The sequence below is a fragment of the Chrysochloris asiatica genome, unplaced genomic scaffold (assembly GCF_000296735.1).
Source record: "Chrysochloris asiatica unplaced genomic scaffold, ChrAsi1.0 scaffold00037, whole genome shotgun sequence".
Lineage (NCBI taxonomy): Eukaryota > Metazoa > Chordata > Mammalia > Afrosoricida > Chrysochloridae > Chrysochloris > Chrysochloris asiatica.
The window spans coordinates 20856994-20884453 of NW_006408555.1; the positions used below are offsets into that span (position 1 = coordinate 20856994).

At 46.0% G+C, this 27460-nt stretch overlaps 1 protein-coding gene across 1 annotated transcript in view; it reads right to left on the minus strand.

The window, feature by feature from the left end:
* Positions 1-27460, minus strand: part of WWP2 (WW domain containing E3 ubiquitin protein ligase 2) — a 185585-nt gene that overhangs the window by 9023 nt on the left and 149102 nt on the right. The window contains exons 9-13 of the mRNA XM_006860202.1: positions 21609-21698; positions 11093-11267; positions 4529-4583; positions 1259-1340; positions 557-685 (exon numbers count right to left, since the gene is read on the minus strand). Coding sequence (XP_006860264.1) covers positions 557-685; positions 1259-1340; positions 4529-4583; positions 11093-11267; positions 21609-21698 — 531 coding nt within the window. The remainder of the gene's footprint in view (positions 1-556; positions 686-1258; positions 1341-4528; positions 4584-11092; positions 11268-21608; positions 21699-27460) is intronic.

The following is a 27460-nucleotide window of genomic DNA, read 5'->3' on the forward strand; positions in this document are numbered from 1 at the left end:
GCCACTCCGCGGGAGAAAAATGAGGCTTTCTACTCCTGTAAAGATACAGCCTTGGAAACCCTGTACAGGCTCGCTATGGGTAGGAACCGACTTGACGGCACTTAACAACAACAACAGAGGAAAGCTTAAAGATGAGCAAAGTAACGCATCAAAGAAAGGAAGGGGCTGCCACCATTAAGATCCTCTGTAGATTTGAAGGGTGAAGAGAATAACTAGAGAGAAATCCAGACCTTTTGCTTTTAGAGCAACTAGAGGCCTAGTGTGGCATTGTAGGATAAGCACTGGACTTCAGCTTCAGTTTGAACCGCAAGGTCGGAAAAGCTATATAGGGTCTATGGCACTTAACAATCACAAATCACTAGTGTTATTCTGAAGAAACAGGATTGCCATTCCTCCCCAATACTGAAATCTGGACTCTAGAGGGCAGTAGAGGGCAGCAGAGCACGCAGTAAAGCATCCCAAGGCCTGCCCCCGCCCCGGCCCTCCAGGATCACTAAGCGCTCTGGACAGAATAAACGGTACCAGAAGATACTGAAGTCACCTGGTAAGTCCTTACCCAGATTCAAATCCTGGACGAGGATCCTTAAAGGTGGTCGTGCGTGTATTGTGGTCTACAAAGTATCGCACACCCTCACTGGTGTATTTCATCTCCCACCCGGGGGGCAGAGCTGGCTCCTGGATCATTCTGGAAACACAGGAGCACACGGTTAAGGACTGGGCAGCGAGGGCCTCAGCACCCCACACACCCTGCTTTCAGCCAGGCGCAGCATGTCTGCAGCAGACAGATCACTGACGATGCCACGGCCACAGAACCAGTCCTGAAGGTGGGCACTGGCCTGGGTGGCCAGCCATCAGCAGTGCTGAGACATCCAGGCCCCAGACCGCTACGTGAGGGTAGAGTGGGATCAAATGATGGGCAGCTTGAACAGTGAGTACAGAGTCCAGCAGCCATCTGCCGTCTGGTGGGGAGCTCAATCTAAGGAGCAGTTTACAAACTGTCCTAGGGCCCACACTACAAGCTGGTGGTCTCGATGTATTTATCAGTGGCTAAAGGAGTCCTGGTGTGGCACTGCAAGATAATACACTGGACCACAAGGTCAGCTTGACCCACAAAGTCAGTGGTTCAAACCCACCAGCCGCTCCTCGGAAACCCTATACAGGGTTGCTATGGCTTGGAACTGACTCAACAGCATTTAACAACAAAGGTCCCATAACGTCTAAGGCCACTCCAGACCCTCCCCACAGCCCGAGTCCTCACCCCTGGGTCCGAGGGTCCTCCCACTGGGTGGTGCGGGTGTTATGGTTCACGTAATACACCCGTCCATTGTCCTGCCTCTTCTCTGCCGGGGGGGAAGAGAGAGAACAGAGACCAGTCAGACTGAACCAGCAGAGCTATCGCCTCCTGGGTGCTGGAGCTGAATTTCTGCCTGGGTCCCAGAGCCCAGTCTCGGAGAAAAGTCTGAGCAGGAAAGATGGTTCACTCGCATGTGTCACTGGAAGGAGAACAAAGAGAATCTGCCCCTAGTGGGGCCGGGAGGGGGTGACACAGGCATTGTCAACTCAAGGACACGTACTGTCTTTGGTTATTCTGTTGTTTGGAGGGAAGGAGGTAGTGTGATCACACCAGGGAGCTGAAACCAGGGGAGTACTTGCATCCAGCTGTGTGGAACCTGGAAACACGCACAGCTGCTCCCCTCAGTCCTGGCCCCCACCCTCAAAGCCCCTCACCCCAGGCTGTCACAGCTGACTCCAGGACCTGCCATCACTCTGTCCACTAGATAATAATACAGCCCACTCAGGCACCTCTGTCCCATGAGGCGGGACCACTACGCTCGAGTCCTCTCTTATCAGGACTCTGGACCACAGGGCCCATGGTGCCGCCCTCCTATCTCTTTTCTCCAGTTTCATTCCCAGTGAAAGCCCTCAGAGACGCATGTGCAGATCAATCGCTGGGCCTGTGTGCATGGACAGAGCCCACCCTGTTCTTACACAGAGGTGCAGGCATCCAAGACAGCAGAGTGTTAGGGCCCAAACACAATCTTTGTCACCTCAGAACCATTATTCTCGCGCCCTATGCCGGGTGGATGATGATTCTGGAGTTAATAAGGGAGGGGTTCCAGAACAAGCCCTAACTCTACCTGTTGACTCCATACCTGGAAAGGGCAGCTATGAGCTGCAGGTGGATGAGAGACCAAACTAGGGACAAGGCATCGCCTCTCCCAGGAGTCTGAGCCTTCAATTACGGTTCTGAGCTGACAGCAGTGCTGACGGCTCACTCTTTCACAAAGACAGGGTAAAATTAACAAAAAAAGACACATCTGTTCCAGAAGCAACAAGGAAACCAGAACCAGAAGAAAGAGAAACTGGAAGGCCAAGAATTTGGCTGCAAAGTTCCAGGTACCAGCTCACAGTCTTGGGGCCCCTCCGACCCCCTATTTGACCTGGCAGCCAACATCTGAACGGCTTTTGGAAAATTTAGAGAAAAGAGAAAGAAGTGCCGGGAACCACTGGAGAGCGACCACCACAGAAGGGGGCTCCCCAAGAGGGGCCGCTCCTAGCCCAGAAGCTTTGAACTAGATCCTCCATTATCGTTCTGCCAAGGCCAAGGCCAATGCCAAAGCTGACTGGCAGGCTGGGGCGGGGTCTCTGTCCGGTGGTCTGAGGCCTACGCCCTCATTTCTGGCACTACATGCCATACGGGGGGCCTCTGGTGGCTCAATGGAGCGGCTCCGCTGCATCCAATTTCATCAATTGGGAGCTGGGAACAGCCTTAAATGAGCAGCTAGCACCACCTCATTTTAGGAGGAAACAAACCTGAGAGGATTCCGTCCTGTGCCCAGGCTCACAATTGCTGAGGAGCCGATGTGGATCTAAACTGGTATTCCAACTCCTACGCCAGTCAGGGCAACGCCGCAGGTTTCCTCAACCAGCAGCAGTCGGCTGCAGATACACACAGTTCACACTTGGTGCTGCTGATCTTTCTGCTCATTTTAAAGTGTCGCTGGGGAGGGCCCCCTGCACAGCCCGGGAGGCCAACACAAAGCCCACAAGGAAGGCTCTTTGGCCCTTGGCCAGTGTGAGCTTCATTCCAGCTACCTACCATTAGAGTCTGTGTTTGCGAGTCTCCATAGCTGCTCTAATTGGGTAATCATCACTTAGCAGAAATGACACAGAGAAAAACTCATGTGGCTGGGCTCCACCGCCTGCCTCAACAGAGCCAGGCAAAAACTCCAGGTCACAGTGTCTGCAGACTGCCAAGCAGCACACAGGTTCTTGTTTCATCGGATGAGTGCCCCCCCTCCTCTCACACTTGAGCTCCTGCCAATATCTGAGATACTAACTACCTTTCATGAGTTCCAGAGCCAGACGGGAGTCATCTGTGTGCGTAAGGGATTCCCTAGCTGAGAATCAAGAAACCTTGTGGAAGTTTCTTCACTAATTGGTATCTCCCACTAGACGGACTACAGCTCTGGAATGCAGGGTTATCTCACTGAGTGATGCCCTTCCATTACTACCAGGGAGGGAGGGGTGGTTTCTGACAGCATGGACAGGATCCAGCTCCAAGACAAGATGCTTTTCCAAGCTGATGTCCGTTCTGCCATTGATTGGCAGCTCCCTACCTAAGTGTACCACACCTCCCAAATGAATGTCATCTGTGACTACCATCAAACCAGCATTTACTGTCTTCTCCTGACCTGACCATAAATCACCTCGGCACATGCCAATTCCCATGAAAACTGCCCTGGTCAGCTTCGAGGGACTTTGGCAGCACTGACCAAAAGCCCTGTCCCTCACTCCAGGCGCTACAGAAGGGGCTGAGTCTCGCCATCTCTGAAGAACACTCCGTCCTAGGATAGCCAGAGAGTCCATAATCTTCCCCAAGCCTTGCATGGTCACCCCCCCACCCCCAACTCATTATAGACAAATCCTAGCATGAACTGGGAACAGACCAGGAAGAGGCAGCTACCAACAGCAAGGGGAAGAATCCAGCCACCCTGCAATGGGCGCGTTCATGGACTCCCTCATGGTGCATTCAGCTTTCTTAGCTGCTTCCCTGTGGTCTCTTTCCCAGCTGTGTAGCAAATAAAAAGGGGGCTTGCATGAGTCCAAATTAGGCTGAAGTCTCTCGCCATCTCAGCAGCAAAGAGAGGTTGGTTACCACAGTGCCTTACAATCCTCCAGCACAGACCCGAAACAGATCCACTGGGGAGTCCGAGGGAAAATGTCTTCCTTGGTGTCAGGATGGGTCCTTGAGTGGACACTGAAACTCAATTCCAGGACCCAACAGTCCCTCAGGCGGTTTTGGGGGTGCATTCCCTTAGCAACTACGGTAGGTGAGTGCTACAGGTCTCTGCGGAGGAAGCTCAATATCCTTCCCAACCTCCCAGCTCCATCACCTGTAACTGCTGTCTGACTGCGCATCACCAGAGAATGTGCCCAAGAGGGAGGCTAAGGGGTAGGAGTGAGGCACGTGCTTAGGGAGCATCAGGCAGCCAAAGGCCAAGAGCGCAGGAGAACAAGTACTTACCCCAGCCGGGAGGGAGGGGGCCCAGCGGATCATGGTCAGTCGAAGTACTCGAAGGCTAAACACAAGAAACAGCAGAACACAGAGTTTAAAACCCAAAACAAAATAAAACAAAAAGCCGCTGTTTAAAAATAAATCGACAAACGAAAATAAAACCACCAGCGACTCAAGTCCACATTTTTGCAATTTGTAGATGGCACAGTGGGCCTTAGATGGCATCTGCAGCCCTCAAAACGTCCTAAAAAAAATAATAAAGGACAATTTTTAAAAATGGTCCAGCTAGGTTTGGAAGAGGGTGGAGCGAGGGGGAGGCAGAGGCTCATATGAACGGGGGCCAGGGCTGGAGGCAGGGAGCCGGGCGGAGAGGCAGGGCCAGGGTCCGGGAGCAAGACTTCCCAGCAGGCTCCGCCGTGCCTCTGCGCAGCTCCTGCTCGCAGCGGCCAAGGCGACTGAAATCACCACCACCTCCAACTTTCTCCAAGAACCACACACGGGAGGGGAAAAAATATCGCAGGCCTTTCCAATGAAATCATTCCCACAAGCCCTGCCCACGCCCAGAGCTTCCTGGCTGGGGCCTGGCCTTCCTCCCTCCACCTCCCAGGCCAGCCCCCACATCCCCACTCGGTGAGCACAGGACTGTGCGGCACCAACCCAGACTGAGGGGGCATTCATGCCCCTCACCCACGGGTCTCCCCCCAGCCCCTCACCTCCCCCAGGAATGTTTCCCTTCCCTCACAAAGCACCTTTCTTCTCCTCTGCCTGAACCTGAAGCTGCTCAGTCAGTGTTCTGTGTTTGCCTTACTGGAAGGTTGGGGGAGGAGGGGTGATGAGAGCACACGCTCCCTAGTAAGAGAAGGGGAGCCGGGAGACAGAAGGAGTCCAGGGCTTCAGGTCACTGTTGACATTAGAACACCCGCCCCCACCCCCGCCCGCGAGGTCCCTGGGGGAGGGCTGCCTGGGACCAACAGTTCTCATATCCTGCGGAGAAGGGGGTACTGTCAAAAACTTCTCAGGGTTAAATAAAACCAGGATTGTTCACTCTTTCCTTCTCACTGTCTTCTTTTTTGAAGCCGTTTTATTTCACTTACTAAAATTTAATCCTCATATTAGGGGATCAAGTTCTAAATGCAAGCTTCAGGCTGCATGGCGGGCACGTCTGAGGGTGACGGAGCCCCACTCAGGCAGAAGGATGAATGGAGCTCAGTCTGGGCTTGAGAAAACATTAGGAGGCCTCAACTGCCAGAGAACCCCCTTTCGCACCCTCCCTCCGCTCCCAGCTGAAAGGACAGAGAAACTTTCTTTTCAAGGTGGCAACACAGGCTCCTCTTCCAAGCAAGTTCCAACAAAGATGTTTAAGTTTCCAAACCATACATTCCTGGACGGGACAGAGACCCCTTTCAGCAAAGGACCTCGCCCTCCTGCAGAAGGAAACTCCTGAAGGTGGGGGCAGCTGGGCTTGTCCGTAGTCAGGGCACATTATCGTCCACCTCTAGGACACACTTCAAATCTTAAGCCACAACTCAAATTTATGCACAAAATCCACCAAATTCACAGGAGCTGGGGGGTGGGGATGGGGGGAGGACAGGGAGGATTCCATAAAAATCTAAGTTCCTCCAACTTTGTGTTGTAATCAGTACAACAGACCAATGGCCGTGGATACATATGGCAACAGAGGGAAATGAGGCACGTATGTGCAAATGCCCATGTGTCAGGTGGTGAGGTCACGCTGAACACCGTTGTACCGAGAGGTAGCAATGCCCGGACCAAAGGGAAGACCCACAGACAAGAATGCCTAAGGTAGGAGAAGTGTTCGGTGCCGAGTTGAGTGGCGCTGCTGATCTTTTTCAGAATAAGCAGATAACCCCCTTCCTGTAAGACATTCAGGGGTTCTGAAGGCATATCAGCACCAAGGGGGCTTCATGGGGGTCCACATCTTTTCCTTGAGTTCCTAAATGGACAGACCAAGAGGTCGTCTCTGGCAGCTCTCCCAGCCAGCACTAGACTGGAAACAAAAAAAATATTTACCAGGATTTTCTTAACCCTTGTCTTTTTTGTTAACACCTCAAACTTCACATAACATCCTGGTGTGGCACTGTAGGATAAACATTGTACTATTAACCGCCAGGATGATGGTTCAAACCCACCAGCTGCTCCTTAGAAACCCTCTACAGGGTTGTTACGAGTTGGCATCGATTCAACAGCGCTTCACACCAGCACCAGAGCCTTTGATTAAAGGGGTCCTGATGGCGTAGCAGGATAAGTTCTCAGCTGCTAATGAAAAAGGTTGGTGTTGGAACTCACCCTGCTAGCAGAAAAACATGCAAAGATGGTTACACCCACTCCTGTAAAGACTGACCAAAAACTAAACCAAATCCACTGCTTCCAACTCACAGCGACCCTATAGCACACAGTGGGACTTCTCAGGGTTTCTGAGGCCGTAACCGTCACAGAAAGGAGCTCTGGTAACGTAAGTGGTTACGAATCGGCCTGCGAACCTCAAGGTCAGCAGTTCGGAACTAAGGGCTGTTCCGTGGGAGACAGATGAGGCTTTCTGCTCCTGTAAAGATTTACAGCCTCGGAAACCCTGTACAGGGTAGCTATGAGTCGGAATCGACTCCACAGCACATAACAACAACAACAACAACCTTCACAGAAGCAGATAACCTCATCTTTATTCTACAAAGTGGCTGGTTTGAACCACTGACCTTGTGGGTAGCATTCTAATACTTAACCCTCTGTACCACCTCCATAAAGAATACAACCAAGAAAACTTTATGACGCAGTTCCACTCTGTCACATGGGTCACTCACTGTGAGTCAAATATCGACTTGAAATCACCTAACAATACCTAGCAACACTGTCATTAAAAGTGTTTTTAAAAACAAACGCATTTCCTTGGTATTCTTCCATTCAAAGAGGCAGAGAGGCAAAGAAGAGAGAGAGGAGAGAGAGATTGACAGACATAAGCCACACATGAGATCAGAGTTACTGGAAACTGACAATCATTAAAAAAAAAAAAAGCCCTCGACTGCATTTTGAGTGTTTTCTCTTGACGGCACACAGTACTATTTGAGAAATAAGAAGAGAGCCTGTAGGAAAGATGTGAACGGAGGTCAAGGAGAACGAGTAAATAATACAAACATTCATGGCCAGATAAACCAAAGCCCCTAAACCTCACACCTCTAATGAGCGAACCAACTGCCCCTTCTGCTCTCTCACACCGCCTAACAAGAGCGCTCGCAAAGGGTTACATGGAGCACACAGGGACGCTGAAAAGCACAAAGGAAGGGGTGCCTGGAGATGGTGCTCAGAAGAGAGATCACCGAATGTGAATAGACTCTGAGAGACAAGGCAGTCTCCTGGGAACAGAGAGGAACTGTCAATGATTTCCCTTGACTACAGGCTGAGGGCTGGGCAGCGGAGGGGTGCAGGCCAAGAGTCAGAGACTTCCTGTGAGTTCAGGTCCCTCAGGGACTAAGTGCAAAGTTCCAGTAATATTTTAAGATACAAACTCAGAAGTAAAGAATGTCTAGAAAATACAGCTAGGCGACGGCGAGAAAGGCTCTGGGAAGGGTATGAAAGTTACGGTGTGGAAGACAGGCTCATTCTGTAAGGATGAACCTAGAGGCTGAACAACACCCAGGCGCCTGAAGGTGCCCTCCCAGGTGCTCTCTGCAGAGTGAAGGTAAAGTGTCTGTTTCTGGAGAGGGTCACTGAGATTCTACAGAGTGGTTTGCTTCGTTGGTACAGAGGCATCCTCCTGCAGTGATGAGGGGAGGAAGAAAGGAAGAGATACCAGAGAAACAGCGCAAAGCCCTGGACTGTGCCTAGCACCCTGGAGGGATCACACCACAGAGGGAAAAGTGAAACTGCTAGGGGGAAACAAATGAAAGGCAAAATGGACAAGATGCTAACAAGCAACAAAAGCATAATCAGAAGTTTGGGGGGAGGGGGGAAAGCACGCCAGAAATCGGGGGGAAATCATTTAGAGAAATTGAGAAGGTGAGTGCTGAGGCCGACATCAGAAGGGAATTGTGGGTGAGATCGCCATCTACGATGCCCTTGATTTCCATTTTGAACTGAATTCCGTGTTCTCTGCAGGGCCACGGAGAAGAACGAGGTCTCAGTTAAGCCCAGCAAAAGGAGGAGGGGAAGTCGCTACCCCAGTATCAGCTCTTAAGTCTTCCGAATCAAAGTTTGGGCCAAGGCCAAACCCCAGAATAACTATATGAAAGCAGTCCTTCTTACCTGCAACCAGAACATGGCACCACAGCCAACAAGAGGAGAAAACCAAATTCAGGGGGGGTGGGGGGTGGGGGAGGAAAAATCAACAGAGAGACATTGAGAACAGACCAAAAAAAGATTCCTACACACATTTTTCAATACGAGTCTTGTTTCACTGGGAAAAGGTAACCCTCCACCCAGATCCCCCGCTGAATGGGGAGAGCCACCTTCCAATTCAAAGAAAGATACATGTTTAAGCAATTACTTGTCACATGGAGGACCCCTGAGTCAAGGTTCTGCCTCTGTAGGTCAGCAATGATCATGCTAAAATGAGAAGAGCAGGCAAGAAGAACGAACGCTCCCAAAAGACCAAGCAGACATAACTTCCAAAATCCTATAATTTTCCCTTTTGCGCACCAAAAAGTCCAAACTACAGAGGCCCAACTGGTGCATGGTAGGGAAGGGGGAAAGAAATACCTTTAGTTGGTTCTATTTATTTATTTAAATTAGAGAAATTGGTCAAGGAAGGAGACAAAGCCATGTGAAACTCTTAAAATGTGGGCTTGCTTCTAAGTCAAAAGATAGGCCAACGGAGAAAGATGGCCCATATCGTCCCAGTTTTACACCCATAACCACCGGAGAAACTGGCAGACCACGTCTTTAGGGCCCAGGTCAAAAGAAGCCATCTCTGAAACACTGAGAGTGATTTGATTCCATCCTCTTTCAAATCATGCCAAGCACATGTAACAAGGGCGGGGCACATGGTAGGTAAAGAGCACATACAGCACTGTCCTGGGAAAGACTATCAGGACATTGAGTAGTAGACAGGTATTCTATCTATCTGCTCATCCATTCTCAGGAAACTGGGGTTCTGCTTAGTCTCCTTATGACAGGATAAGCAACCAGCCCACATGGATAAAACAAAGGATGAGCTACTCAAAGGAGATGCCACAATGCCTTAGTGGCATGTGGTGTAGCTCCCGCTCTGGGGAGAAAATGAAGAGCTGCAAATGAAGGTGAAACCAATAATGAATGAATGCTTTTCTGAGAATTTAACTCGGGTCTTGTTCAATTTAGAAATGGACTGTGAAGTGAATGTTCACGTCAGATAGAAATGATAGCACATCTGGTCATTGAAAGTCATGGTTCAGAGCAGAGAGCAGGACCCTACCCAGAGAAGCAGTGATGCCTGAAATGGAGCCAGAGATGATGACATGGAGCGATGGAGCAGCTGGAGACTTTAGATCCAGAGAGGGAGAGCGACTGTGTGCTGAAGACCTGGGGGGTACGGGGGAAGGATTGCATGGAGGGGATTGTAACCATGGCAATGAGACGATATACGATAGAATGATGTAAAACTAATGTTCTCCCATGTAAACTATCACATAATTCACAATAAAACATTTAAAAAAAAAGAAAGTCATGGTTCGGCTTTAAAAATTCCCTACGAGAAATACATTGCATCCTGTACTAGTTACACTACTGAGCCAGCCCAGCTTCCTTAAAGGGACGCTGAGCAAACAGTCAGGGTTCCAGTTGGGAATGGCACAGGGGAAGAGGCTGTGGCTGGGTTCCCCCAGCTCCAGGTTACTAGTGCGCTGGAGACTCCAGCAAGGTGGAGCTGGAAGGGTTCCTCAAGTGACACAGTATGCGAGATAGTTAGGCAGTTGCCTTGGGAACAGAGTATCCCGGGTTTTGGACTAGAACACTACAATGTTATTCGGAAAGCAATGGTCACAGTGGTTTTTATGGCAATAAAGTGATACAGTGACTATGGTATCTGGAGACAGCTTGGGAAAGCAGAGAAAATAATTCACAGGAGAAAGGAAAAGCAGCTCCCAGACAGAAGGCTAATGCAGACCAGAGATCTGCAAGCTTTATCCATAAAGGACCAGAGAGCAAAGAGTTCAGACTTGGTGCCTGTTGGTCTATCCTGACTACTCAACTCCACTGATGTATTGCAAAAGCAACCATATATAATACGTAAGTGACTGGATGCGTTTCACTAAACCTTCACGTATGCAATCAGGACGGCCATTGTTTGCTAACCCCTGATCTAAATGAACTTTACGGTCCCAAATCCTGCTCTTTCCATGGCAAATGGATTTAAATGGAGGACCAAAAGAGAAGGAGCGTTTTGCAAGCAAGATGGTGAAACACCTTCCAAACATGTTGACTCCATGAACAGAGTCTGGACATTGAGTTACTGAGTTAGAAACACAAACTTGAGGAATTTCCCTGGGATGGGTCAGAGCACTGCTGTGTGTAGCCATCTTGTTTGCTGCTCCCCGAGCAAGTCAGTGGAGAATGTGGGAGGCCGCCCGTTCACCTCTGCCCTCTCACCTGGTAGAGGAATCTTTGGCTGAAGTGCTGCATGGCCCCCTGGAGCTGATTCCGTTGCGACTGCCACTGCTCGTAGTTGCGCACATACTCTGCAGTCGGACGCTGCCAGGTGGTGGTCCGAGTGTTGTGGTCCACATAGTAAAACCTGCCTTGGGGATCCGTACGCTTTTCCCAGCTAGAAATATTAAACTCAAAATTAACATAGTGACCACCACCCCTCCCCAAACTATAGACAACACTCAGGATGGCTCTCAAGGGAAGTCCAGTCAGGCAAGACCCATTCATGCAAGCTTCTGAGCTTATATGACTGTAGCAGACACTTGTGGTTGCCTTACAGCGATCGATCCCTCCTAGCTCCTGAGTCCCATTCAAAGGGTTCATGTGGTTCTGGGGAAGTTGGCTCTACCCCCAGCCCCCACAGCTGAAATGTAGATTAGATCAGGGGTGGGCATATGACCTATACTGGGACGATCAGTCCATCTCAGGACTTCTGCTGAGAACTCTGGGAAAAAGAGTCTTTTTTCATTACAGGATAGGGTGGTGAACGCATGCGTCCTGGGAGCCACTGGCTGCCACCTTGGACCCATATATAATATCAAGATGACCTTGTTAGTGGGAACAGAACAGAAGAGAGGACAAAGGTGAGTTCCTTAGTAACACTTTCCAAGCTCCCCTGAAACCAGGCTCTACCTCTACAATTTTCAGTCACACGAGCCAGTAACCTTCCTTCATAATTTACACCAAATTTAGATCCAGTTTTTTGTTACTTACAACTGAAATTACCCGGATATAAAAATGAAAACATATGCACAGTTATACGAAGAGATGGTTCAACAATTAGCAGGACTGTCCACATAATCTTTAGGGATGAAGCGATTTTTCAAAGTTGATCCTGAAACACCCATGGCCAAGGCAGGGCTAAGACAGGAGCTAAAAACCCTCAGCTGTGCTTAGTACGCGTCATTTGCTTTCCACACACACAGCAAAGAAGTTAATCGAAAGAAAGTTAAAAAAGAACCTCAAGGGTGATGGAAGTGTTCTGCATCTTGATGGGGTGTGGGTTACATGAGCAAAAGCATATGTCAAAAATCAACAAACTAGAAATCCGAGATCTGTATACCTCACTGTATGTACAGTGTACCTCATTTTAAAAAAAGTGAGAGCAAAGTTGAATATAACCAAGCCTCCATATCTAACTACCAATTTACAGGAAAGAAGAGGGATAGATGAACACGTTACACAACACCACAACGTTACAATCAGCCACATTCAGAAGTCTACAAGACAAATCTTCTGGTTCTTCAACAAATAAGTGTTCTGAGAAAAAATAAGGAAGGAGGTGGAATGGATAGATTAAGAGAGATTTAAGAGACTTATTAGCTACAAGCTATGTGTTGACCTTGGGTTTGGATCCAATTCAAACAAAGTAAGTGTGAAAGCACGTTAAAGACAATTGTTAAAAACAGAACACAGACTGGGTATGACACGACAGTAAGGAAACATTGTTCATTTTGTTGAGTGGGATAATGGCACTGTGATTTAGTTTTTAGAAAAAACAACACCTCATGCGTTAGACATCTGTTGGAGACATATACAGTATGATGTACTTATGGGTCAAAGGATATGATGTCTGGGATTTGTTTTAAATACACTGGCTCCTCCACCCAAAAGCAGGAGGTGTGATTAAACAAAATGTTATTAATTGTTAAAACCAGACGAAGGATACAAGGGACTCCTTGTACTGTTCTCCCAACTTCGGTGTATGCTTGAAATTTTCCAATTTAAATTTGAGAGGGACAACAAGAAAAAGATAGGAGGGTTAAGTCAGAAAGTACTGCTACTATGGTTATGGCTCATGTGTGCACAGGCTTATTTCAAACAAAGCATGTTTCTAAATGTCTCTGTCATCAGTGATGGCTACAGACAAGTCTCTCAGTAATATACCTGTCGTAGCCTCATTAGGAAAGGAGCTCTGGTAGCATAGTGGTTATGAATCGGGCTGCGAACCACAAGGTCAGCAGTTCAAAACTACCAGCTGTTCCGCGAGAGAAAGATGAGACTTTCTGCTCCCATAAAGATTTACAGCCTCGGAAACGCTGTAGAGGGTCGCTATGGGTTGGAACCAGCTCCATGGCACACAACAACAACAACAAAGGAAACCCAACAGGAACTATATTGTGTGATCCCAAAGCACTAGAAAATCTTTGTTCCCTCACCACATTTTCATTTTGGCTCCTCTGAATTCTTGTTACTTAGCTAAGGGACCTCAGTCTAGAAGCATCTTCTATTTTCTGGGTTAGCCTCCTACCATATGAATTCCTTTCCCACCTTAACTAATGCTACAGACTCGGAACTAATCTCCTCAGTCCAACCATGATAGACTGACCGTATGTGACACTCTTGAGCAAAAACTTCAGCTGGGTACCCCCTTGCCCTTCAGTCAAAATCCTTTAGGCCTTACAACATCTGGAACCTTCACACCTTTCTCAGTACTCCTCTATACTGTTGTTGTTGTTATGTGCCATCGAGTCGGTTCCAACTCATAGTGACCCTGTACAGGGTTTCTGAGGCTGTAAATCTTTATGGGAGCAGAAAGCCTCATCTTTCTCCCGCAGAACAGCTGTTAGTTTCGAACTGCTGACCTTAAGGTTCGCAGCCCGATTTGTAACCACTATGCTACCAGAGCTCCTTACTCCTCTACACTAGTGATATATTTATTTAAATTTTTTATCAAATGAATCATATAAACACTAGACTGCTAACTGCAAAGTCAGCAGATCAAATCTACCAGTTGCTCCTCAGAAACCCTATACAGGGTCACTACGACTCAACACTGACTCAACAGCACTTGATAACAACACAGATTATATCGGATTAGAGCTGTTAAGTGCTGTTGAGTATGTTTCTACTCATAGCAACCTGGTTCAGGGTTTCCAAGGAGCACCTGGTGGGTTTGAACCTCGTGTTAGTTCAATACGAGTTATGAAAAGCAGTGATCTCCTTCCCTACCTCTCCACCTTGCTTATTTCTTGCTCTCCAAAGGCAACCACTTTAACTCACAGCTGCTTCTTCAACTATTTCTATTAATATATAGATATATATAATTAGTACATTAATCTATCTTTATTTCTAAACATGTTCATTCTATTATTTCTTCAGTTTTTGTCATCTTAGATTACTATGGACTTTTCATTGCCACAGATGAGGAATTAATTCTCATATCCCACCCATCACCAATGATGCCCTCTCCTCATCGGATCCTCCCAGTGCAGAAACTCATCATTTCCAGTAAATCAATATTCACAGCTTGTATTATGACAGTGTGCATAGTATTCACAGCTGGCACAAGTTGAATAATGTAAATACATTTCCTTTCTTACATAACTTGTTTGCGCTCCCCTCACCCCCACTCCCCACAGAAGTAAGACTTCCTAATTTCATCGGCTGGGTTAATTGCTGGTGAGCTGGTTCCGACTCATGTTGTTTTTGTTGTAAGGTACAATCAAGTCGTCTCCAACTCACAGTGACCTTATGCACAACAAAACAAACCACTGTCCAGTCCTGCACGGTCCTCACAATCATTGTTAATGCTTCAGCCCATTGCTGCTGCCACCAAATCAGTCCATCTCATGGGAAGTCTTCCTCTTCTTCACCTACACTCCACTTTACAAAGCATTATGTCCTCCTCCAGGGACTGGTCCTTCCTAATAATATTTCTGAAGTATGAGAGACAAAGTCTTGACATACTGGCTTTTGAGGAGCATTCTGGCTGTATTTCTTCCAACACAGATTTGTTTGTTCTTCTAGCAGTCCATGGTACTTTGAATATTCTTCAACAAAAACTCAAAAGCATCATTTTTTCTATGGTCTTCACTACTCATTGTCCAACTTTCACATGCATATGAGGCTATTCAAAATACCTTGACTCGGGTCAGGCCCACCTTAGTCCTCAAACTGACAACTTTGTTCTTGAACATTTTAAATAGGTCTTATGCAGATTTACCTAGTGCAATACATCACTTGATTTCTTGACTGCTGTTCTGTAAGTGTTGATAGTGGATTCCAGCAAAAATAAAGTCTTTGACAACTTCAAATTTTTCTCCATTTATTATGATGTTATTTATTGGCTTGATGGTGAGGATTTTTGTTTACATTCAAGTGCAACCAATACTGAAGGCTGTGGTGTTTGATCTTCATCAGTAAGTATTTAAAGTTCTCTTCACTTTCCACAAGCAAGATCATATCATCCGCATATCGCAGGTTGTTAATGAGTCTTCCTCCAAACCTGACGCCATGTTCTTCTTCATAGAACCCAGTTTCTCAGATTATTTGCTCAGCATGCAGATTGAGTAATATAGTGAAAGAATACATCCCTGACACACAACCTTTCGTGATTTTAAACCATTCAGTGTTCCTTGGTTCTGTTCAAATAACTACCTCTTGGCCTATGTAGAGGTTTCTCATGAGCACAATCAAGTGTTCTGGAATACACATACGTCACAGTATTATCCATAGCTTGTAATGATCCACACAAAAGTCTTTGCATAGTCCATACAGCACAGGTAAACATCTTTCTGGTATTCTCTGCTTTCAGCCAAGATCCATCTGACATCAACAATGATATCCCTTGTTCTAGGTCCTCGTCTAAATTTGGCTTGAACCTCTGGCAGTTGCCTATCAATGTACTTTTATAGCTGTTTTTTGAATTATCTTTAGCAAAATTTTACTTGCATGCACTATTAATGATATTGTCCAATGATTTCCACATTCTGATGGGTCACCTCTCTTTGGAATGGGCATAAATACCGATCTCTTCTAAACAGCTGACCAGGTAGCTATTGTCCAAATTTCTTGGCATACATGAGTGAGTGCCTCCAGTACTGCATCAGTTTGTTGAAAGATTTCAATCTGTATTCCATCAGTTTCCAGAGCCTTGTTCTTTGCCAATGCCTTCAGTGCATCTTGGACTTCTTCCTTCAGTACCAGCGGCTATTGATCATATGCTATTCCCTGTAATTCTTGTAGTGGTTGAACATCAACCATTTTTCCCCCGACTCAAAGAGAACCTGTATAGGGCTTCAGAGGTTGTACATCTTTACAGGAGCAGAAATCCTCATCCTTCTTCCTCAGAGCAACTGGTGGTCATGAACTTCTGACCTTGTGCTTCGCAGTCCAGTGATTACCCTAACGAGCCACCACTCTTGCCATATTTGTTGTGTTAAGTACTGTGGAGTCGGTTCAAAAGCTGCAAATCTTCACAGGAGCAGAAAGTCTCATCTTTCTCCCACGGAACAGCTGGTAGTTTCGAACTGCCAACCTTGAGGTTAGCAGCCTGATTCATAACCACTATGCTACCAGAGTTCCTTTCTTGCCATATATACATATATAAATTGCTGTTGTTGTTAAGTGGTATTGAGTCAGTTCTGACTGATAGCAACCTAGTATAAAATTTCCAAGGTTTTAAATCTTTGTGGGAGCAGAAAGCTTCATCTTTCTCCAACCATCAGCCTTGTGGTTTGCAGTCCAGTGATTATTCTCCAGAGTCATGGTGTTTCCCAAACACACACACACATTCTATATATAATTTTCTAAAAGCTCTTCATATTTTTTGCCTGATCACTTTTCAGGTCTTCTATTCTTGTTGCAAAAATGTCCGATTTTCTCCAGAATCACTGAGGATACACTTGATATATTGGTTTTAACTTTTGAAGTTTTTGTCAAGTTTAAGTTCCTTTTTTCCTGCCTGCTGATTCTTGGCTGCTCATTCACATTCTACAGTAAGCCCTCGAGATTGGGATGAAGACATAGGGAGAAAGGGTGATGAACCAGTTACAAATGGACAGCAGCGGTGACTGCTTAGCACAGTGACTGAAACTAACGTCACTGACTTGTACGTGGGAAAATGGCTGAAGTGGCAACTGTTTTGTTGTATATATGTGATTCCCAATGTGGCACTACAGGATAAGCACTAGTCCACAGTTCAAACTCACCAGCTATTCCTCAAAAACCCTATACAGGGCTGCTGTGAGTCGGAATTGACTCGCTGGCACTTAGCACTAACTATAAATATATACATATCCACAATACATTAATATAAATTGAAATAAGAACTAAAGGAAAAAAGTGAGCCACAATATGCTGACTGGAAGCTCTGTGGACCTAGGTGGGCTAGCTGCCTAGTCGGTTTCACTGTAAGATGACTGAGCTGAAGACCTGCTGTTTCACTAAAAGATTTCCAACTGTCACAATCTATATTCCTCTTTGTCACTTTTAGCCTGGGACTGGTCTCCCCACTGAGCCCTGTTTTTGGAAGTCTGTGTGTTCAGCTAGGTCTGGCTGTGTTCCCAAGGCTGGTTCTGCTGTCTCAGAAACTTCACCTGGCTGCAGTGTGTGTGGTGGAGGGTTGGGAGTGATGGTTGGCCCCCTGAGCATCTCGCTGCTCTCTTCATATATTATAAATTGGTCTTCAGGTTTTCTGCCTCATTCCACACTCTCCGGGCATCTCCAATTGCTGAGGCCTCCTGGGGTCTCCTAGTGAAACCGGCTTGCTTCCTGGTGGAGAGCTCCCACTCTCGGTTTGGATTACTGCTTTCTCAGCTCCGTCATTTACCTATATTGCAATTCAAGTCTGATTTGAGGAAGGAAGGAAAATAAACACATGTCCAGCCCACATGCTGAACAAGAAGTCCTCTGTCCTGATGAATTTCACACTTCTAAGCAGCAAAAACCCACCCTTCATTCCAGAAGAAATCTTACATAGAATCGCAATACATAAAACCAAAACAGTGGTTAAGAGCTCAGCTGCTAATGGAAAAGCTGGGGATTCAAAACCACCAGTCTTTTCTTGGGAGAAAGACATGTCAGTCTTGGAAACCAGCGGGGTCCGTTTGACTCTGTACTGTGGGAGTCACTAAGAGTTGGGATTTTACTTGGTGGCAGTGGGCTTCGGTTGGAGGTCCACTCAGTCCTTTTGCCCTGTCTGGTACTAGCAGGCATCTCTACCAAACCCTAGGTTGGGCACATTTGAAAATCTGTGTTTTACACAAACCTACAGCACTCACTGGAGTCCTGGTGTGGTGCTATATGATAAACACTGGGCTGCTACCGTAATGTCAGCAGTTCGAATCCACCAGATGCTCCTTGGAACCCCTATAAAGGGTCGCTATGAGCCGGAACTGACTGGATAGCAGTTAGCAGCAGCAGCAGTCCCTCCTCAGAGCGTTTCCGTCCCCACTGCTCCCTCACCTGGAACTTCTTCCTCTTTCTACACGATTCAATTTGATCCATTTCTCTCCACAGGATCACTTGCCCCCTCTCACCTCTGGTCTGAACACCACCCTCAGAGCCACTGAGGATCAGATGACTACATTCATCCTTAGCAACCAGGCCCTGGGGGAAAAGATCAAACCTCCTATGGGTGTGACATCAAAGGACGACCATGATAAAGAGAATCCTTTGGCTCAATCTTGGTACTTGGGATGATTACAGTTACTGAACAACTGCCTGCATGTGTAGTTCTCCAACTATTCTCACCACGGCAATAGTTCCCTGGGACGAGATGTTCCCATTCATTAGCTATGAATGCTTAAGTTTCCAGTTACCCTGTTTTCTCTGCTCCCAGCTATTACAATGCAGAAGAGTCAGGGACTCACAGCTCTTTGCTTAGAATTCATGAAGAACTGACAGGTTCAGCTGGGTGTAAAGCCGAGTCATCTCCAAGGAAAACATGAAGAAGAAACAAGTTGCCAAGGAGTCAATTCCAACTCACAGCTGGCCCTGCAGGACAGAGCACAATTGTCCCATGAGGGTTTTTCCAAGACTGTAAATTGTTAGGGAGCCCGCAAAGTGGCTGGTGGGTTCAGACTGCCAACACTTTGGTTAGCCGCCACGTGTGTAACCGCTGCGCTACCAGGGCTCCTTGAAACCCTCCTAGGAATGAGAAAGCTTGGTCTAGTGTCCAACCTTAAAACTGAACAAAGAGTAACTTCTCAGTCCTCCTTAGAAGATGAGTATCTTGATTTGGATTCCATTCCAATGTTCACTTAGGCCAGGCCTACAGAGCTTACAGAACCAGAGAGGTGAAGATGCAACAACCAGGAAGCGTACAGTTACAGCTGCTTTTAAACATACACGTTGTAAAAGCATAACATACATTAAGTAAATCTTAAGATGCGCAACATGCACTATTAACAGTCAGTGTTTATGAGTGATTGCGATTGCTGCCACTGAAAAGGTAGAGGGGTTTTGTAGCAAAAAGAGGGGGACTGGTTGATCTTGCAGTTCAAGAGTGGAGGACCCTGGGACAATACAGAGAGAAGAGCAGGAGCGGAATGTGGGACTTTATTCAGAGAAGCAGCAATGCCACAGAGGGAGGCAGAGATGATGACGTGGAGAGATGGAGTGTTTGAGGACTCTAGACTCATGGAGAGACAGTGGCTGTGTGTTGGCGGCTGGGGGGCAGGCTTGCAGGGTATGCCCTTTGGGTGTTTGAATGATTGCATATTCCTGAGTGTTTTGGTGTACATCCAAATATATATATATATATATATGTTGTTGTTGTTAAGTGCCGTCAAGTCGGTTCTGACCCATAGCGACCCTGTACAGGGTTTCCAAGGGTGTAAATCTTTACAGGAGTAGAAAGCCTCATCTTTCTCCCGTGGAGCGGCTGGTAGTTTCGAACTGCTGGCCTTAAGGTTCGCAGCCCGATTCGTAACCACTACGCTACCAGAGCTCCATATATATATATATATATATATATATATATATATATATATATATACCAGAGGGATTAGAAGCAAATACTGTTGAATGAGGATGCATGGAGGGGATTGTAATCATTGCAATGAAAGGAAATACAATAGGATGAGTGTAAAGCTGATGTTCTCCCATGTAAACTATCACTCAATTCACAATAAAAACTAAAAAAAGTCAGTGTTTAATTTGTGAGATACTTAAAAGGCCAGGTTGGGTATCTTAATCTTTGCAGGGCATATAGTCTCTATCAAGGAGCACTGGTAACGTAGTGGTTACAAATCGGGCTGCTAACCTCAGGATCAGCAGTTCAAAACTATCAGCTGTTCCATGGCAGGAAGATGAGGCTTTGTGCTCTGGTAAAGATTTACACCCTTGGAAACTCTGTGCAGGGTCGCTATGAGTCGGAACCAACTCCACAGCATATAACCACCACCACAGTCTCTATCGCTGCTCAGCTCTGCTACTGTAGAGCAAACACAATGAATGTGCCTGGTTCCAATGCAACTTTATTTACAAAAAAGACAGTAGGTTAGGTTGCCCACAGGTTGTACTTTGCCAACTTCTGGTACAAATGAAACAAGACTGTCCAAGAGTTGATAAATACTGAGGCGGAGTGTTCCATACACAAGGTGCACTCTACTACTGTCTCTTTGCTATAATAAAAATGTTCTTTTTTGTTTTGTTTTGTTAAGAACTCAATATTTAACTTTGGCAACTTAACTAGACTTAAGCCAAAGTAGAAAACAGAGTGAAGACAGACTAATGATGACAGATGGTGAGTTTCATTTCCAGGAGGCTAAGGAGAAAGGAAAACTGAAGTTACAAGGAGTCTACTGGAAAACTGAAGCTACAAGGAGCCCATTGGTGGAAATCTGTGGGACCAGAAGTGAAGTGGTATTTGCCAGGTGCACACCTGACAGCTGAACAGGGGCTCTCTCTCTCCATGCTCCTCACCACTGACAGCCTTTACGTCTGCAAACTTGGGAGAGGATGTGTTCATATTTTACACGGGAGCCCTTCAGGGCTACTTCACTGGGAGCTGGTTCTTTTCTAAGAGCAGAATAGATTCCCTTGTGGAAACTCTCTGGATTGGGAGACACATGTGGAAAGAACTTTCTGTCCCTGGCAGACAGGGCACTAAGCCTTCTCCTCGAACTTGGACAATCTTCCTTTACTTGGAAGCCTCACTCATATGCTGGTTTTGGAGGACGGCGCTCCCCTCACACTGCCTTCAGGGGCAGGTTGGGCACAGTGTACTGTGCAAGGATGCATCCACCCTCTTGCTAACTCAACCTCTCTCTGCCCTTTTTCCCCCAGTGATTCTCCAAGCACTCTAATGGGAGAAATGAAAAAGTTAAGTGAATAGAAAAAGCAACTTAAGAGACCCAGGATACATTCCACTGTACTTTGCTAGCTCTGCTGAAAGGGCTGAAAACCTGGCCACAACAGAGCTGTGTCTATAGGATGACATGACGGTGGCATGGAGACAACAATGGCCCAGGGGGCTTCCAGGACTCAACAGTGTGTTAGGGCTGAATACCACTTATTAATGTTCATGACCTTCAGTCAGGGACCAAGAAAACACAGGAGAAGAAGTGAAAAAAGGAGAGAAAAGTGGAAAGAATGTGGAAGAGGAAGACTATGGGAGGAGGGGGGGGAAAGAGAGAACCAGGAAGCCAGAGTTGGGGAAAACAAACAGATGGGTAAGACAACAAGTGGACAGGAAGTCTGCTGACTCCGTGGGCCATCACTCATGCCTTACCCCGGAGGAAGAGGCCGCTCCCAGGTGGTGGTCTTGGTATTGTGGTCAACATAATAGACACGCCCGCTGGGCAGTTCACGCTGCTCCCATCTGGAAAAGAAAGTCGTCGGAAGCATGAGTCAGAGCCCACGCCACTTATGGAATCTTCACCACTAACGTGGCTACTTCTAAAGGAAACACCAAAGATGAGCAACTGGCCTGGCCTAATGGTAGAGGCAGCCCTGTGCTGTCCTTGACAGTGCCACCGAGGAGCAATTCTTGAGGAAACTCTAACAGCTCCCCTTTATGATGTCAGTGTGCCTGGATATGCCACAGATGGCTCTGAAATTCCCTAAACCACCCTTAATGCCATGGAGCTTTTAAATCAGGGTTTCTGGGTCACTTTGGAATCAAGATCTTTTGGGGAATGAAAAGAAAGCTGAGGACTCTTTCCTTCCAAAATGTACTTGCCAACAAAACTTTATATGCAATTTTGAAAGTTCGTAGGCCTCTCCTAAAGTTCCTTTCTAGGTGTTCCTGCCTTCCTAGTGACTCCACAAGACAGAGTACAACTGCCCCCATAGGGTTTCCAAGGTTGTAATTCCTTACACAAGCACAATGCCAAGTCTTTCTCCCAAAGAGTGGCTGCAAGGTTCGAACCACCAACCTTTTGGTTGGCAGTAAAACACCTTAACCACTGTGCCACCAGGGCTCCTTTTAGCCCACATCAGCTCACTGAACAACAAATTACATATCTATTTTTATTCCCCTAGCAGTATATATACATATCTATCAATATCTATATATAGGTATACATGTATATGTATGTTGTTAAGTTGATAAATGCCGTCGAGTCACTTCTGACCCATAGTGACCCTGTGTAGTGTTTCCAAGGAGCAACTGGTGAGCTCAAACAACCGCCAGTCTCACAGTTTAAAACGACTTTGCAGTCCAGCACATTAACCCACAGCACCACACTAGGACACTCTCTCTGTGTGTGTCTCTCTCTCTCTCTGTGTCTCTCTCTCTTGCTTTCATGATCATGTTTATTTTTTAAACATAGGATTCATTCAAAGAGAGATCTTGAGAGACCTGGGTGAATTAAGAAACACAAGATCCTGTTACCTCTTGATTTCTCAACCCATGAAGTGAAGTTCATGTGAGACTGAGGCAGTTGAGTGTACTGCTGGCAACAAGACCATCTGTACTAAGGAAGGACAAGAAGGGACCAGAAAATCCAAAGCGGTAATCCTCAATCACCACAAAATACAGCCAATAACCACCCCTTCCCACACTCCTAATTTTCTGTATACTCCACAGTGTGATGCTAATTCCACTAACCTAGTGTAACCTACATGCAGCTAATAAAAACTATCCACAGCCCTCATCTTCCTGCACTGCACTTTCCGGCTAGTGCATCTTTTTCTTTCTTTTGTTTACAGATTGAAGATTTGGGGCAACCTTGTTGTTACTTCTCTTGTTAAGTGCCATTGAGTAGGTTGTGACTCACTGACCTTGTGGTTAGCAGTCCAGTGTTTATCCCACAGCACCACACCAGGACTACCTGAATCCAGAAAATCTATCAGTGGTGCCATTTCCCACAGTACGTGGAGACTTTCTGACTTGGTGTCACATTCCGGTCATTCTTGCAATATACCACTGCTGCACCCGTAACAGACTACAGTCTAGTGTAAATGTAACTGTTATATGTACTGGGAACCCAAAAAGTCTGTGCAGCTCGCCCTATTGTGATAGTCACTCGGTTGTGCTAGTCTGGAACAGAACCAGCAATATCTCTGAGGTCCGTTGGTAGAGATATATGCTGTTTACCGCTTTATAGAACAAGTTAATGGTCCTGTTTGCCCAGCTATTTTATGATTTTTTTTTTTAACTTCTACTTTTGCCCAGAGGAAGATAGCCTTTTCTGGGAGGTTAGTATGGTCAGTTCTGCCTTAGCATTTGTTTTGAAAACACAAATTTGTTTCAACACAATCCATCAATAAGGAAACAATATGAACAACATGTAAATTTGAGGTTTGCTTTTGCATGATTTTCTGTCTGAGAAATGCTAGGTAAACACAAAAATCTTCATCTGGTTGAACACAAGCAGGGACCTAGGAATACACGAGGCCCACGTACACCTACCAGCTAGCCGCCAAGGTGGCTGTGTTTTATATGCCACACCCACCCACAAGTGGTACTTTCTGTCTCGTTTCAGATAACTGGTTTAACGGCCATTTCCACTATTCTAAACTTCGGGTCTCATTCAAGGGAAAACGACACATTTATTGTAGTGTTGTAGACAAGGATGAGTCCAAAAAGTATTGATACTGTTTAGAGTGGACCTTTTTTTAAATTAAGTCATCCTAACAAGACCTGGTGTGGCACTGTACGATCAGTTACTCGATTGCGAGCCACAGGTCAGCAGTTCAAACCCACCAGCTGCTCCTCACAGGGTCACTATGAGGCGTAACCAACTTGACAACACTTAAAACACTTAACAAAAACAAGATGTGGGGTGTTGTGGTATAGGATAAGCATTGACCTGCTAAGTGCAAGGTCAGTGGTTCAAACCTACCAGCCACTCCTCAGATTACAAAGAAAGGGTAACTGTAAGTCAGAACCCACTCAACGGCAGTTAACAACAACACTAAGACAAGTGTACACTGAGAGAATGTCTCTGCAGCCATCCACTGGATGCAGGGACTTGTTCAAAGTGTTTTGTTTGAAATAAACTCACCCTTAGGAGTCCTGGTGTGGCGCTGTGGCTTAATGTACCAGACTGCAAAGCCAACTGAAATACAAGGTTGGCGGTTCAAGCCCACCAGCTGCTCCTCAGAAACCTTATACAGGGTTGCTATGGGTCAGAACCGACTCAATGGCACATAACAACAACAACAACATAGGTGTGAACTTGAACAAGAGTAGCAATACTTTTTGACTTACCCTCAGACTCCTTAGAATTTAACACATGTAAATCTGTGCCATCATTTATATTAAGCTCTAATTTAACATATATGTCATTAACTGGCTCCATTTTCCCTATAAGCTTTGTGGCTTCTGTCACATGAGCACACATAGGTGGGAAATTTTAGGAACAGCCGTATCAGTAATAGCAGAATTGACAATATACCCAAATATATGTTCTAATGTCTGTTAGTACGTTTGGGGTATGTAAGGTGATGGACATTAGCGCTGTTCAGTTCCGTCTCTCATTTAAGCTGGGTGATCTGAGCAACATTCTGCACTTGTCAGTGCCCCCAGAATCTTACACATAGACACTGGGCACCTTCAATAAATGAGCTGAGGGCTAATGTTTCCCCTCATGCCATCCTGGCCTCAATCCCTGAAGGGAGGACTATCACCACGGAGGAAACTGAGGCCCAGAGAAGCTAAGGGTTCAAATGTGAGATTCAAACTCAGCTCTGACTCTTAACCCATGAGTTTCACCATGTCGGGTCAAAGGAAGAAAGGGAGGACAGGAAAGTGAACTGGTATTTACAGGAAACCGACTCCCTGGCAGATAAGGTGCCTTCACGATCTGGGACTCAGAGAGAACAGCTTTACCTAGCTCTGGTATTGATCTAGCCACCACGGCAGGAGAGGAATCTAACAAGCCCACCACCTTCATTTCTAGGCTCCACTGTAGTTACACCCTGCTGCTCACATACTGTCTAGCAGGAGAAGGCACACATTCTGTGCCAGGGGGAGAGCCAGCCCCAGGGAGCAGTGAGGTCTATGGGTTCATGCCCCGCCTACAAAAAAAAATTAACTACTGGGTTGAGGATCAAAGTCCTACAAACGCTACTAAGCTGCATTCAGGAACATTTTCTCTCCTGAATATTCTTACTCAAGGCTCTTGGCTTAAGTAGACTCTGGTCATCTTGCCCAGGTGGCATGGTTCCTCCCATTACAAAAGAACATCCTCACATTTCATTATTTAACAAGGGTAGAAGCTTCTGGCAAAGGTGGCCCGATGAAAATTCACACTGAGTGAAGTTAAATATAACTCCTCCTTCTGAATACCCTTCTGAATGAAAGACAAACCAGTAACCGATATTGCCAACTCATGAGGCTGACAACGATCTGTGAGGGTCTGGTAGGGAGGAAGGCAGGCTAACATTCTGCAGCTCTACTCTGCTTCTCCAAGCTCCATCCGTCCAACTGGGTAATAGAATAGCAAAATCTCCTTCTTGATTCATCTGAATTTGGAAATGAAGAAAGTCCTGAGAAAGACACTTGGTTTAAGGGTAAGTCATGAAAAATAGATGTTCCTAGAGCCAACAGCAGCAACTTACTCTATCATAACATCTGCCTCCAACAAGATTAAAGTAGTTGAGAAAGTCTCCAGCATTTCCCCAAGAAGCTAGCTATGTCTTCCCTTCCTTGAAACCAGGGTCTCCTTGGCATCATTTTGTGGCACAAAAGCACCACCAAAATTAGTTTGTTCAGTTTTCAGTCACCATTTGGAAAACTTCCCAGGCCTTTTATAAAGATTAAATATGTGTTGGAAGGATGGGAGATAAAAGACGCTAAACACGATTTTCTCTTATTCCAACAATTCTTTTGTTCCAACTTTCATCTTGTAAGTTACCTCCACATTTGACAATGTCTTTTATGTTTCATTGGAGGCAAGGGGATGGCTTTGGTTTTATGAAATATTTTAATTTGAAAATGGGATAATACTTCACATGCCATAAAGTAAATGCCTTTAATAGGCACAGTGGTATTCCCACCCAACAGTACACTGCCAGAAAGGAAATCGCCTTGAAGTCTTCCCCCCTTACAGCCAAGGTTTACAGCAGCTCTTTAGACTACGCACACCTATCTCATCTTTAATCCCAGCTGATCCGAGAAATGAAAAGTCTTTTTTCCAGGGACAATTATTGTCCAGCAAGGCTCACTGTCCTTCTATGAAGCCTCTCAATTGGCTTAGCTAGGAAAATAGTTACCAGAGAAATGAGAGCTTTCTTCCACTGCCTTTTTTGATATCTACATTTTTCCTTTTAAAATTGGACTCCTGCTCAGATGAAATGTCCATGTGGGCTGCCCCTGGTCCACGACTTGGCATAGCTGCTTTTCTTAGCGAACTCTCAACTCCTCCCTTACCTGCGTGGCTATTCATAATTCATACAAATCTCTCCCCTTCATTCAGGTGGCACAGTTGGTCAATTCTATCGTCAATCAAATGAGCCTCTCGATTCTCATTTCTCCTCAGTAACTGCTGACCCACATAGATTAAGCCTTCTGACTGTCTTGGTTTGGTCTCCCCAGGCCAAGATGTGATACTGGCATTGACTGTTTTCATTAGTACATCCCTGTCAGAGGTTAAACTTCTGTTCCTATAAGCATCTTCTTCATACTGAGATGAAAAAGCTTTTCGATCAAACTACTGATGGGTCTCAATACTGCATCTTGGTTACATGGGTCAGATCCTCCCCCAGTGAATAGCTTTCTTTGATACCTTCAGAAACAATGTTCAAAGCATCAAGCTTGTTTCAGGTTCCTACCCAACACATTGCTCCTTGGCCTTCAATGAGGAGCATTCAGTTGGGCCCTGGACTGCACAGGGCTTTGTACTTAAAAGTACTTACAACGTAGTCTCCAATTTCAATTCATCTTAGGTACTTTTTTTAACCTAAATGATCTTTGCCTCTATGGATTTTAATTTCCCCCTCTTCAGCTTTATTTCCTCTACCATTATGTCAAAGATGAAAAGGTTAAAGGTTAAAACTCTCAATCTTGTAATTAGGACAACATCAGTCATTAGTATGTTATATGAAGAGAAATTGGCCACTTTTTCTATAAGGTCTTCAAGAAATGAATTCTCAATAATTCTCTGCTATTACAGTGTGTGCACTCATCCTGGCCAA